The 14,681-nt window shown below is 36.1% G+C and overlaps 2 protein-coding genes across 4 annotated transcripts in view; one reads left to right on the forward strand and one right to left on the reverse strand.

Moving 5' to 3' along the window:
• The window catches only part of NBEAL1 (neurobeachin like 1), a 171,203-nt gene that overhangs the window by 16,086 nt on the left and 140,436 nt on the right, over positions 1-14,681 (forward strand). For 2 of the 3 annotated variants that reach the window (XM_043577516.1, XM_043577517.1), the window contains exons 2-4: positions 8,141-8,232; positions 12,589-12,750; positions 14,201-14,282. In XM_043577516.1, coding sequence (XP_043433451.1) covers positions 8,141-8,232; positions 12,589-12,750; positions 14,201-14,282 — 336 coding nt within the window. Of the gene's footprint in view, positions 1-8,140; positions 8,233-12,588; positions 12,751-14,200; positions 14,283-14,681 lie in introns of those variants that run through there. The other variant, XM_043577518.1, reaches the window with a different exon arrangement.
• LOC122481666 (60S ribosomal protein L17-like) lies at positions 1,753-2,633 on the reverse strand. Its single transcript, XM_043577534.1, has one exon. The coding sequence runs from the start codon at positions 2,281-2,283 to the stop codon at positions 1,828-1,830; it is 456 nt and encodes a 151-aa protein (XP_043433469.1). The 5' UTR covers positions 2,284-2,633; the 3' UTR covers positions 1,753-1,827.

Consider the following 14,681-nt stretch of genomic DNA (forward strand, 5'->3'; position numbering starts at 1 on the left):
AGCACACAGCCTGACGTGGGGCTCGAACTCACGAACCATGAGATCGTGACCTGAGCCAAAGTTGGATGCTCAACCGACTGAGCCACCCAGGCGCCCCAAGGGATATTTCATCTTAAAGATAATATATTGTTAAAAATCGTGTTTAATTTTGCTTAACTAGTGCTTCTCAAACTTGATTAAGCACAGCCATCTTTGTTTTTCTCCTTTTTTTCTTATTTTTTTTTCAACATTTATTTATTTTTGGGACAGAGAGAGACAGAGCATAAACGGGGGAGGGGCAGAGAGAGAGGGAGACACAGAGTCGGAAACAGGCTCCAGGCTCTGAGCCATCAGCCCAGAGCCCGACGCGGGGCTCGAACTCACGGACCGCGAGATCGTGACCTGGCTGAAGTCGGACGCTCAACCGACTGCGCCACCCAGGTGTCCCTTTTCTCCTTTTTTTCTAACTTCACATTGTATTTGCCATCATAGTGAACAGTGTTCCTAAGTACTTGCTCAGGAAATTCTGACTTCTCCAGTTTTATTTATTTATTTAACAGAACTAGGTCTTGTACATCTTTGATAATATCTTGATGTTTTCTATCTGTCTGGAATTCCCTCCTCCTTGAGTATATCTGCTTATAATGATCTGTGAAAAACTTTTGAGTGGTTCTGCTACTCAGTTACTTATAATTTTGAGGGTCCATAACTCCCTTTTTATTATTTCAGTACTTTTTATAACTGCGTCACTTCTTGTGCTATTTTGCATTTATTTGTTTATGCCTCTTTTCTATGGAACAATGAGCACTTTGAGGATAAGATTACGTATTTTTTTGAGGTATAATTGATTTAAGATTATGTTTTACTTGTGATAGCCATAGAGTCTAGTACTGTTAATTAGTTGGTATGTATTTATTAAATGTATTTTGAGGTAGCTAGGTTCTGTCAGAAAAACTTGACGGATGGCCTGAAAGATGAATTACCATTAATAATGTTTCTTTGGGGGAGGGCGCCTGGGTGGCTCAGTTGGTTAAATGTCCAACTTCAGTTCAGGTCATGATCTTGTGGTCTGTGAGTTCGAACCCTGCATCGGGCTCTGGGATGACATCCCAGAGCCTGGAGCCTGCTTCAGATTCTGTGTTGCCCTCTCTCTCTTCCCCTCTCCCACTCACTCTCTGTCTCTCAAAAATGAATAAACATTAAAAAAAATAAAAGTAATGATTCTTTTGGGGGGCAGGATTTATCTTCTTTTGGTAGGATGTTAGAAACTATAGGGGCGCCTGGGTGGTGCAGTCGGTTAAGCGTCCGACTTCAGCCAGGTCACGATCTCGCGGTCCGGGAGTTCGAGCCCCGCGTCAGGCTCTGGGCTGATGGCTCAGAGCCTGGAGCCTGTTTCCGATTCTGTGTCTCCCTCTCTCTCTGCCCCTCCCCCGTTCATGCTCTGTCTCTCTCTGTCCCAAAAATAAATAAACGTTGAAAAAAAAAAAAAACAAGAAACTATATTATAAATGTACCTGATTTAAGTGAACTTTTACAATGCAACTCATGCAAGTGGGAAGCTTCACAGTATTGGCTGAAATATGTATATGCATTTAAAAGTTTATGGTTTTATTTATTTTTATGTATTTAATTAATTAATTTATTTTTAATTTGTTTTTAATCAGTTTATTAAATTAAATTAAATTTATTTTTTCAAAACATGTTTATGAACCAAAATTAGTGGCACAGTGCTAACAGAATAATCTAATTCTAATCAGAAGAAAACCTATTTGATCCATTTTGTGAGGATACTTGAAATATGTTTAATAATAAAGACAACCAGTGTTCTGTTTTTACTTTTATTTGCATTTATTTGTTGCATAATTTACTCTTGGCCATAAGTTTTTGTTTCTTCAGTTTCTTCTGCCATATATTTTTCTTCTGTGCAACTTCCTCTTCTGGTTTAGGAACAATCTGCTCTTTTTCAGTAAGGATCGTCTCAATGTGGCAGGGAGAGCTTATGTATGGGTTAATCCGACCATGAGCCCTGTAAGTTCTATGCCGCATTTTGGGGGCTTTGTTCACCTGGATGTGCTCAATGACCAGAGAATCTACATTTAAACCCTTAAGTTCAGCATTACTCTCTGCATTTTTAAGCATGTGCAGTAAAAATTCAGCAGTCTTTTTGGGCCAGCGACTCTGTGTCCAGCCCCACTGTTTGGCCTGGGCACATCTACCAACTCCACCATTGTAGCGTTGGAATGGCACCCATTGCTTCTGCAAAGTGACAGCTTTCAGATACTTGGTGGCTTTTTGGATATGCATACCCTAGATGGCCTGGGCAGTTTCACATGTATTCTTGAAGTGAACACGAAGATTTGAACCTCTTGATTTGCATGAATTTGTGGGCTTTTCCGGGTCATGTGAATAGCTAACCATTTTCAGAGATCACCTTGGGCCACTTACAGGAAGAGCAAAAGTTTATAGTTTTAAAAGTTGAAAGAATACTACAACCCAAATATCCTTGCATGAAGGAAGTAAGGTATTCCCTTATTCTTACCTGTACTTACCCCTTAAGAACTAGGTGAAATTGTATGGGTCTCCCTTTTTTTTCCTAATTTTTTATGTTTATTTTATTTTTGAGAGACAGTGCAAGTGGGGGAGAGGCAGAGAGAGAGGGGTACAGAGGATCTGAAGCGGGCTCTGTGCTGACAACAGAGAGCCCTATGTGGGGCTTGAACTCATAATGGTGAGATCATGACCTGAGCTGAAGTTGGATGCTTAACGAACTCAGCCATCCAGATGCCCCTGTATGGGTCTTTTAATTCCCTTTCCTACTAAAGCATCCCCACCGGAGAGTGGATCTTAAGATGTAATTTAAGTAATCGCATTTGTCTAGTGGCCACCCTATTGGACAGCACATCTCTCTCTCAGTGTTTAAACCTCATGCTGTGGTAATGGGGAGCCATCGAAAATATTTGAACAGGAGAGAAGAAATGACTAGATTTAAATTTAACAAATCCCATTAGTAGCTGTGTATAGGGAGGAGAAATTGAAGCTATAAAGACTAGTACATAGGGGGTGTATAGCTCAGTGGTAGAGCATTTGACTGCAAACACTAGTACATAACTACATAACAGTTCAAATGAAGGACTATCTTAAACAATGGCAGATGGTTGGACAATGTTTGCAAAATCAAAGGTGATTTTGTAATTATTTCATAACTACTTATTACATTGGATTATGACCAGCTTGATAGCAGAGTCTGTATCTTAATGGTAACAAACATTTTGAGCAATTGCTAAATGGCAGGCATTGTTGAATGCTTTACATATATTATCTCATTTAGTGCCTTCAGTACTCTATGAGGTAGGAAATATTATAGATGAAGAATGGATCAGAGAGATGAAGTAACCTGCCTAAAGTCACACAGCCCATAAATACAAAGATTTGATAGGAAAAGAATACAATTAAAATCATTAGGCAAGGGGCATCATGAAATATTTAAATGTGTTGTCCAGAATATTCCTATTTTATGTGAGTTTCCTAGTTTTTGGCACATAGTAGGTTATAAAAATAATATTAATACTTGAGCATATACTTTGTGCTAGGCATCGTTCTAAGCCCTTGAAATAGATTATTTAATTTTCACAAAGATACTATCAGACTCATTTTTATAGAGGATAAAATTGATGTGCAAACATAGGATAACTTGTTTAAGAAAGTAGCAGGGCAAGTATTAAGAGTCTACGTAATTGGACCCCAGTGTTCCTGCAGTATATAATACATTTGTGGGTTGTATTTAATTAATAGTGTACAAATGGAGAGAGAGACCATACTGTGGTGTTTCAGTATGCCAAACTCTTAACCATGAAAGTGACTAAGCTGGAAATTTAATTAATACGGTTTCTGGGTGTGTGGAGATCTTTCTTTTTATGGTTTTTGGCAGTAAAATGTAGATTCTCTAAGAATTTTGTCAGGCTGTGTGGAATGTGGCTGGCTGTATTATGTGTTAAATTGTTTATGGCCCTGAGTTTACTGACCCTAACTCTTTTCCTCTTATTTGCTCACTAAAGTAGTGCTTATAATTCAAAGACAGTATAGTGTAGGGGAAGGAGCACAGTTGGAGTCATATATGTTGCACTTTAATCCCAGCACTATCAATTACTAGCTATATGACTGTAGACAAGTTATATATTCTAGAACACCCCTTTTCTACAGAATGGGGAAATGAAACCTCTGGATAGGTTTAAGGAGTAAATGGGATGATACATATTTTTTTAAAATACCTGCTGTAGTACTGAGCACATGGCATGTGCTCAAAAAACTGTAACTGCCTTACTTTTACTAAACAAAACATATTCAGATTTAAGTACCATTTCTTTCCTTATGATTATTCAAATTCCTAGAAGAACTCTGTACCTGACAACCAATTGGTAACCCTGACCTTTAGACTTTGAACCAGATATTGTAGAGTTCCTAAGTAAACTATGAGGAGAAATGCATGAATTCTTTATGGTGTTATGAGACTGTTTTGTATTGAACTTTTACAGAAAGATAATCCTATGCTTTATTAAAAGCAACAATGGTAAGGAAAACTCCACCTACTTGTATTTCTGGAATCCTATCCTGAATGGATAAATGAGTAAATGAATAAATGAATAATGTGCTAGTTGAAAATGAAAATAACAAGTATTGGAACCCTTGAGAAAATTTCTCATATGAGGTAGTTCTTTTTCTGAGATATTTCCATTTTCTTTCTCAGTCATCATGTAGATAGTGGCAATTCATGATCTGATTTTGGAACAGTATATAAATAGAAAAAATAAATACACAAAAGGTCAGCAATCTCTGCATATTCTGGGAACATTCTTTTAGCAATTCTGATTTGTAGTGTAATGCTTTTATTTTAGGGAAATAAATTACTTGAGTTCCCTTTATCCAAGAGCACTGCCTAACTAATAATATTTAATGACTAAGTAGGACTTCTGAGTATCATTGAAATTTACTGCAGTAAAGAAGTATTGAGAGGAAGGAAATAAATCTGAGCATCATTTTTAATGATGCAGTGTATATTTAACGACATTTCTGAAGAATCCTTTTTTCTTTAAATAAACTTTGAGATCTAACTTACAGACCATAAAATGCACAAATTTTAAGTGTCAGATTTCATGTTTTGATATAAACAAACATTTGTGTAACCACTATATAAGAGAACATTTCTATCACTTAGGAAAGTTCCCTTTGTGTCCCTTTGTAGTCCTCCGAAGGACAACCAGCCAGTGATCTAATTTCTGTCACCATATAGTCTGCTCTAGAAGTTTGTATAAATGAAATCCTACAGTGTCTAAACTTTAATGCCTGGTATTTCTTGCACAATATGTTTTTGAAAAATTTTAGATCTTTTTTTAATGTTTATTTATTTGTTTTGAGAGTGCGAGTGCATGAGTGGGGGAGGGACACAGAGAGAGGGAGAGAGAGAGAATCCCAAGCAGGCTCTGCACTGTCAGCACAAAGCCCAAGGTGGGGCTCAAACTCACGAAACCATGAGATCATGACCTGAACTGAAATCAAGAGTGAGACGCCTTAACCCACTGAGCCACCCAGGTGCCCCTGTTCTTGAAATTTCTATTTGTTGTTGTATCAATGGGTGTATTAAGTGTTATTCCTGAATAGCATTCCACTGTATGAATATACCACGATTTCTTTGTCAGTTAACTGGTTGATGGAATTTTGGGTTTTTTCTAGCTTTTGCCTATTAAAAATCTGTGAATATTTTTTTTTTTTTAATTTTTTTTTCAACGTTTATTTATTTTTGGGACAAAGAGAGACAGAGCATGAACGGGGGAGGGGCAGAGAGAGAGGGAGACACAGAATCGGAAACAGGCTCCAGGCTCTGAGCCATCAGCCCAGAGCCTGACGCGGGGCTCGAACTCACGGACCGCGAGATCGTGACCCGGCTGAAGTCGGACGCTTAACCGCCACCGCCACCCAGGCGCCCCAAATCTGTGAATATTTTTGTATGTTTTTGTAGTTATATATATTTTTTCTCACAAGGAGGGGCCGTGTGGTATGTCTGTGTTTAATTTTAAAAGAAACTTCCTATTTTCTAAATGATTATACCATTTTATACTCCTACCAGAAGTGTGAGTTCTAGTTGCTCCACATCTCCAACACTTGGTGTGGTCAGACATTTTAGTTTTAGCCATTCTAGTGGGTGTGTAATAGGTATTCCATTTGATTTTTATTTGCTTTTCTCTGGATAACTAATGTTGTTGATCATGCTTTCTTACACTATTTGGTCATTTATGTATTCCCTTTTGTAAAGTGTCCGACCATTGTTGAGTTGCTGTCCTTTTAGTATTGATTTTTAGGAGTTCTTTATATATTCTTGGTGTAAGTCCTTTGTTAAGTGTATGTATTAAGAATATTTTCAGCTCATATATGGCTAGCCTTTTCATCGTCTTAATGGTGTCTTTTGCTGAATAGATGTTTTTAATTTTGATTACGAGTTATTTATTTATTTAATTTATTTTTGGTTTGTGATTTTTTTGTGGCCTAGCCAAGAAATCTTTGTCTACCCCAAAGGTGCAAAGGTACTCCCCCTATATTTTCTTCTAGAAGAGTTTAGTTTTAGTTTTTATGTTTAGGTTAATGGTGTATCTCTGATTTTATTTTATTTATGTATTTTGTATTTCTCATTAATTCATGAACAAATATTTATTGAGCACCTGGTCAGTGCCAGGCATTGTTTAAGCACTTGGTATCCATTAGTAAACAAAAAGAAGTCGCTCATGGTAAGCCCTTAGAAAGGCCTTGCACTTGTGAAGCCTACATTTTAGGGGAAATGACAGACAATAAATTAATAAGTAAATAATATGTTATGGTAGAAGGTGAGAAAGCACCACAGGCTGGGGAAACACAATAGGGTCAGGTGAAGGTTAGTAAGAAGATTTGCAGTTTTAAGAAAGGGTAAAAGTAAGCTTTCTTGAGAATGCCATTTAAGGAATGACTTGAAGAAGATGAGGGAGTTAGCCATTCATCTATTTGGGGGAAGAGGCTTCTGGGTAGAGAAAACAGCTATTAAAAGACCATAAGGTGGGAGTATGTCTGGCATGTCCCAGTAACAGCCAGGGACATGAAGTAGAGGGTGATAGTGGATAAGATCACAGAGATAGGGGAGGGAAAATTTTTTAGAATCTTATGGGACATTGTTAAGAGTATAGCTCTTTGTGTGAGTTACATGGGAAGTCATTTGAGGGTTCACTATACTTAAAAGACATTTTATTTATTTTTCTTTTTTAATATAATTTATTGTCAAATTGGCTTCCATATAACACCCAGTGCTCATCCCAACAAGTGCCCTCCTCAAAGCCCATCACCCACTTTCCCCTCTTCCCCACCCCCCATCAACCCTCAGTTCTCTGTATTTAAGAGTCTCTTGTGGTTTGTCTCCCTCCCTCTCTGTAACTGTTTTGCCCCTTCCCTTCCCCCATGATCTTCTGTTAAGTTTCTCAAGATCCACATATGAGCGAAAACATTTGGTATCTTTCTCTGACTGACTTATTTCACTAGGCATAATGTTCCATCCATGTTGCTGCAAATGGCCAAATTTCATTCTTTCTCATTGCCAAGTAGTATTCCATTGTATATTTAAACCACATCTTCTTTATCCATTCATCAGTTGGTGGACATTTAGGCTCTTTCCATAATTTGGCTGTTGTTGAAAGTGCTACAATAAACATTGGGGTACATGTGCCCCTATGCATCAGCACTCCTGTATCCCTTGGGTAAATTCCTAGCAGTGCTATTGCTGGGTCATAGGGTAGTTCTATTTTTAATTTTTTGAGGAACCTCCACACTGTTTTCCAGAGCGGCTGTACCAGTTTGCATTCCCACCAGCAGTGCAAGGGGGTTCCCGTTCTCTCAGCATCTATAGTCTCCTGATTTGTTCATTTTAGCCACTGTGACCAGTATGAGGTGGTATCTCAGTGTGGCTTTGATTTGTATTTTCCATTAAAAGACATTTAAAACCACACTTATGTTTTCCTGAATATCACTCAAGAGATTTCATATTATTGTTTCTTTAGATTTGTCACTTCATATCTGCTTAATAGGAATGAAAGTATGGTTTTTTTTTCCTGACACGTACATATATTTAATATTGGTTTTCTTATTCCAGAAAGATCCGGATTATCTGAAGCTATGGTTGGACAATTTTGTTTCTAGCTATGAACAATTCTTAGATGTTGACTTTGAAAAGCTGCCTACCAGGTATGTAGAAACAGTGCCCTCCTTAATGCCTATTGCCCATTTAGCCCACCCCCACACCCAATACCATACCAAGCAACCCTCAATTTGTTCTCTGTATTTAAGAGTCTCTATGGTCTGTCTCCTTCTCTATTTTTATCTTATTTTTGCTTTCCTTCCCATATGTTCATCTGTTCAGTTTCTTAAATTCTTCGTATGAGTGAAGTCATGATATTTGTTTTTCTCTGACTGATGAACGCACTATGCTTACAAGTATGGTTTTATTATAGAGGCCTTAGAAAATATCGTGGAAGAGGCGAAGTTTTCAAAGCTGGATTTAAATATCATAAAATGGGAGAAAAATTCAAATTTTGTGGAAAAGTGCAAGTGAAAGTTTAAGATCACTTCCCAGGTGAAGTTTTTACTGTATATGAAACCATCTTGAAGACCTTGCAGATGTTAGGTAAGAGAGGTCAGGTTGGCTAGGGTAAAAAGCTGGAGAAATGAGGAGGCACTAGACACTTTTAGCCACAAAAGGAACTCCATTTTATACACATATTGATATGGAAGGGGAGAAATGGGTGGTGGTTGACGATGAGAAAGAGTATCGAGAGAATTAAAAATCTTCAAGGAGGAAAGTGCAGTTTGGGGATGTACATACGCAGTAAGAGGATGGGCATGGATGAGTAGAGTCTGGAGAATCAGGAGCCAGATCATGAAATGCCATGCATGCATTGCTAATGGACTTTGATTTTTTGTGATGGAAGATATGAGGCTCTACTATTTTCTGCATGAGATTGTCATGGTCAAGTTTGTTTTTTAAAAGTCCCTTTGGTAGCAGTAGGAGGTTGAATGGAAAGAATTGAGACTGAAGACAGGGAAGCCCAGTTAAGAGGCAATTTTAATAATTCAGAGAAGAAATCATTAGAGCTTTGGACCAAGGCACTGAACTTAAAAGATGTGCTTAATGCTCAGAAAGCACTAGTGCTTCATTATTTATAAGTATCGTTTCAGAGTTCTGTATTAGACTATTTATAACAGGGTTTAAATGTTGAAAAATGTTAAATCTTGAGCTCAAAATAATATTACATATTATTGATTTCTACTCTTCAAAGAGTATTTTTATAGTTTGTGCTTAGAAGTGCTTTTATTTTAATAATTTGCAGCTCACATTAAAACATGAGCCTAACAGGGCACCTGGGTTGCTCAGTTGTTTAAGTGTCCGACTCTTGATTTTGGCTCAGGTCATGATCTCACAGTTTGTGAGATTGAGTCCTGCATCGGGATCTGCACTGACAGCTCAGAGCCTGCTTGGGATTCTCTCTCTCCCTCTCTGCCTCTCCCCTGCTTGCATGTACATGTTCTCTCTCTCTCTCTCTCTCTCTCTCTCTCTCTCTCTCTCTCTCTCTCAAAATAAATAAGTAAACATGAAAAGAAAAATAAATCATGAGCCTAAGGATTTAATGGGAGTCAGGATTTGGGCCTTTGAATGCTTGGAATATTGGAATGAAGTCTTCTCAGGTTTGTAAGATGCATTTGTTATACATGTCTTCTTTCTTGGGAGGTCATTTCTAAAAACATTGTGTAGAAGTATATCGCCACTATATTTAAAATCAGATGAAAAATGCCAGCACATTGCTTTATTCATGATTTAGTTGGCTTATTTAAAATTTTATTTCAAATCTGCCAGGAAACTACACCATGAATTTAGATTTTACTAATAGAAAACTTCTAGTTTTCAAATGAGTACTTTGTGGCAGATGTATAAAACCAGTCAATTCATCTTAAAGATAAGAAACTCATAGATAATCCTCATTTAAATTAAACTGACTTTCTAAAACTTCTAAGTTAGGGAATTTATAATGCAAGATAAGGAGTGCTTTTACCAGAATTTAAAGCCTTGAGATCTAAGCTGGACTTTTTCCTGTGTTAGATGGAGACAACAATGGGCAGCTGTTTAATACAGACATTCAGTAGCCAAACAGAAGAGTGGAACAGATTTCTGGAGATTGGGAAATTTCAGCAAAAGGAGCTTAGTATTTGGAGGCAATAAAGTACTGGTGGTGGGAAAATGCTTCCAAATTCTTAAATCTTCATCACATTAGGAACATGGCCAAAAATTTCAACTTAACCTCTAAGTTATGTTCTGACCAAGCCCAAATTTTATAATGAGTGTTAGTAAAAACAACAATAGATTTCTCTTCTAGAAGCTAACTTTTTTCTGTCTAGTAAAATTTTAAAAAATGCAAATAGAAGATGGGACGACTCAGGAAAAAGGGAACTATAATCCTTTAAGTAACTAGGATTGAATATTAGGAAGTCTCATGTTTCTTTGTTGACTTATGTTTTGGGAAAAGTGAATAGGAATAGTTTAGCTTAGTCTTGAAAATCAGTTATATTTTTAAATTTAAATCTTTATTATTTTGAAGTTAAGTTACTTTGAAGTTTTGGTCTTTCTAATCACCTCTTTTTAGCTCTTTAGCAGGAAAAAAGTGTATATAAAAATGAGTTTTTCTGGTACCACCTATAAATAAGAGAGAATGAAAGAATCCAGAATACAAGTGAAGTGATGCCCAGATTAAAATGAAACATGTGTTTTTGTGATGTGGTTATAGAATTTGGCAACCTTGATAATGTGCTTTGTGAGTTCTATATAATTAAAGTCAGGTGTTTATCTTATAAAACACTTTATGTTGCAGGGTGGTTCAGAAAGAGGCTAAAAATATTAACATATATATTTATGAGACTATTGGTAATGTGCCTCAAATTTTTCTGGCTACAATGAATAAAATAGCTTTATATTCAGTATAAAAATAGTAGTAAGTCTTCATATTAAGCCTTATCTGAAGAAGAGACTATTATCAAGTATAATTGTCATTTAATTATAGGAGCTCTTCATGGTGCTTCTTTGCGATTGGGTATTTTTCTTTCTTTCTTTATTTTGAGAGAGAGCGCGCACACATGGCGCGAGCGTGAGTGGGGGAGGGGCAGAGAGAGAGAGAGTCCCAAGCGGGCTTTGCACTGTCAGTGCAGGGCCCATTGCAGGGTTTGATCTCACAAATTGTGAGATCGCACGGTTTGGGAGATCATGACCTGAGCTGAAATCAAAAGTCTGACACTTAACCAACTGAGTCACCCAGGCTCCCTGTGATTGGGTATTTTTCTTAATAGAGATAGGAAAATTAGTATTTAGTGGTTTATGAAAAGATTCTTAGGCTTTAGTGATGGTATATTTAAAATATATTACATTTTTATAGTTCTTTACATATAGCTAAAAATGTACATTGACTTTTGGCTTCAGAACCCTGTGAAATAGGGCAGATGATATTATAATTTTAGAGATTAGGGCACCTCAGAGATTAAATTAATGCTTCATGGGACAGAGGTGGAACTTAAGTACACAGGTCTTTTCACTTTGATTCCAGGGGAATTGTGAGAGAGAGTAGCCAGTCATATCCAGTGTTGTTTTTTTCTGTAAAGAAACTGATGGTCGTCTTATCCAAAAACCAGTTGTCACAAAATATTGAAATGTTACTTAAACAAAAAAACTTAGAAAAAAATTGAAATGTTACTTAAAAATGTATTAATGTGGGGTACCTGGGTGGCTCAGTCGGTTGAGTGTCTGACTTTGGCTCAGGTCATGATCTCGCAGTTCATGAGTTCAAGCCCCGCGTTGGGCTCTGTGCTGAGAGCTCAGAGCCTGGAGCCTGCTTCAGATTCTGTGTCTTCCTCTCTCTCTGGCCCTCCTTGCTCATGTGCTCTCTCTCTCTCTCTCTCAAAAATAAACATTAAAAAAATTTTTTTTAATGTATTAATGCTCCTGCTTGGGGTTCTCCATCTGTTTATCTATTCATCTGTTTATCTGTTTATTTCCTTTCCTTGTGCTGGTTATCTTCTCTCCCTCTTCTGACCACATAGCTTGGGAACCTATAGGTAGCTGAATATTGTTTATTTAGTAAAGCAGTTGACAGATATTAAATTAGTTATAGGTACTTCATTTTTATTTGCTAGTTATTGTTTCTTTTAGAAATGGTATACACACATACATATATACACATAGATTTTATTTCTAAGTAGACGTTGAACTAATTTACATTCTAAAAATTTTATTTGAAAATAGCACAATTGAAGGTAGTAAAGAGACTCTCTTTCTTACTCTCTTTTCTGTAAGCCTCTTCTGAAGTAAGACTACTTACTCTGCTCTACTAATCTTCTAGAGTGTCACACTGATCTTCTGGTGGTGCCTTGCAGAGAAGGCACTGAGCACCTGAAATAAAAGAGCTTCTTAGGAATTTGAGGTGAAAATGCAATTGTTTTAAACTGCCAAAGATTTTCTTCCTGTACTTAATCACCCTTCTTACTTTTTCCCCTTAATTGTAGGGTAGATGATGTGCCTCCAGGAATATCTCTACTTCCTGATAATATTCTGCAGGTTCTAAGGATCCAGCTACTACAGTGTGTTCAGAAAATGGCAGATGGGTTAGAGGAACAGCAACAAACTTTGTCAGTTTTGCTCGTCAAGTTCTTCATTATTCTTTGCAGGTATCTGTATAAAAAAACTAGCTATCTGTTTTAAATAATTATCAAAAAAATAATGCATTTATTATTATTAATGGTGTTTATTGCTCATTTGGAGCTTTAAAGATTGCGTGCACCTTCTGTGAAAGGCTTTTGATTTATTATATTGGAAAACCATTTATTTGTTTGTTTATTTATTTATTTAGTTAGTTAGTTAGTGGGTTAAAGTAGGCTCCATGCTCATTGTGGGGCTTGAACTCACAACCCGATACCAAGAATCACATGCTCCACTGACTGAGCGAGTCAGATGCCGCTATTGGAAAGCCTTTTAGTTACCATACTTAGTTGTACAGAGATTCAGCCAAGATTAAAAAAATGAAAATTGCTGTAAGGACAGTGATGGGAGTTTTTACCTAACCCAAGAATTTGTTGCACCTGTATTTTCTGTGTGGTCCTCACCTGTAAACCATACATACATTTTTAGTGCTGTGCATTATCATTTGTGAAATGTATTTTTCTAATCTTTAATTTTATAATTTTGCCAAAGAAAGTATAATTATTTTATAGCCTATATTTTCCGGGTTGATAGCTGATTAGGTCTGTGGTACTTAAATTTTGGTGTGTATAAGTATCAACTGGGAAGCTTAATAGGAATACAGAGCTTGAGCCTTACTTATGAAAATTCTGACTCCAAAGAGTTTAGGCAATCTAATTTTTCTTGAATTGAACATTAACCGGCATGTATAAATTTAAGAACGGTTGGGTTAGGGGCACTGTATGCCTCCTCTCTTGTTTTTGGAATACATTTCTTATAATATGTACTATTTTTTTAATAAATATTTTAGAATTAATTAGTAGTCAAACAGGGACTTAATTTACTGTGCATTTATTCACCTTTCCTTCATTGTTCATTGCATTTGATTGCAGGAATCATGGAAAAATTGAGTAATTATTGCTAAAACGTTTCTTTCTTAACTTAGGCTCTTCCAGAACTGTAGACACTTTGCTGATTTTGTGCTCTTTATCATCCTTAAAATTTAGAAAAATAATACAAGAATTAAAACAGTTGAGGAAAAAGGGTTTACTTAGGTGATAAGACATGAGTTGGTATGTTGATTTTTGTCCTGTTAACTACTTAGTACAATTTTAAAGAAATCAGATATCCTGTAGATAAATAACTGTTTCTCTTTTGTTTCTGCTTTGTGATATTTTTCAACTTTTCTATAATAAATAAATGTTGATCAGCATGTACTTCTTAAATGTTTCTGCTTATAGTAGTAGTTAAATGTTGCATGAGGTGTATTTTACAGTTTTAGTGGGAAAGCAGTTATATAACCATATTGATTTTAAGTTTTAATAAATGTCATTTACATTTCATTTGCCAACATGTATTTTCAAAATTCATCTTGAATACATGAGCATACATTTTTCTCATTATTCATGTGTAATAAATATTCTTTGTTTTTCCTCACAGAAATCTGTCTAATGTGGAAGAAATTGGGACTTGCTCTTACATTAATCATGTCATCACTATGACAACACTCTACATTCAGCAAGTAGGTGTGAATTAATATATTCCTTTTGTTGCTTTACTGAGAGTAACTAGGTTTTCCTTTTTTTTTTATATTATAATTAGTAAAGTTAAATGTTTGTAGAGGAGGTAATAATTGAGAAGAGAATTAAAGTTACCATTAGGAACTATATATTTTAGACATCTTAAAACATATTATCTAAAAGAGAAGCAATTGTTAATATATTTTATTTTAATCAAAAATTACTGTTTTATAAATGGCTTTTTACAATGATATAATTTGTCAACTTATGTATTATTTATCATCAAATATTCCTCTTATAGAAAACATATTCTTTTTTGCAAAGATGATTGGGTATCCATTTGAAACTCTTCCTAGGCCATATTTAACATTTGAAGGGTTATATCTAGTCTATATGATTAA

This window comes from Prionailurus bengalensis, chromosome C1, assembly GCF_016509475.1.
Source record: "Prionailurus bengalensis isolate Pbe53 chromosome C1, Fcat_Pben_1.1_paternal_pri, whole genome shotgun sequence".
NCBI classification, from domain to species: Eukaryota; Metazoa; Chordata; class Mammalia; order Carnivora; family Felidae; genus Prionailurus; species Prionailurus bengalensis.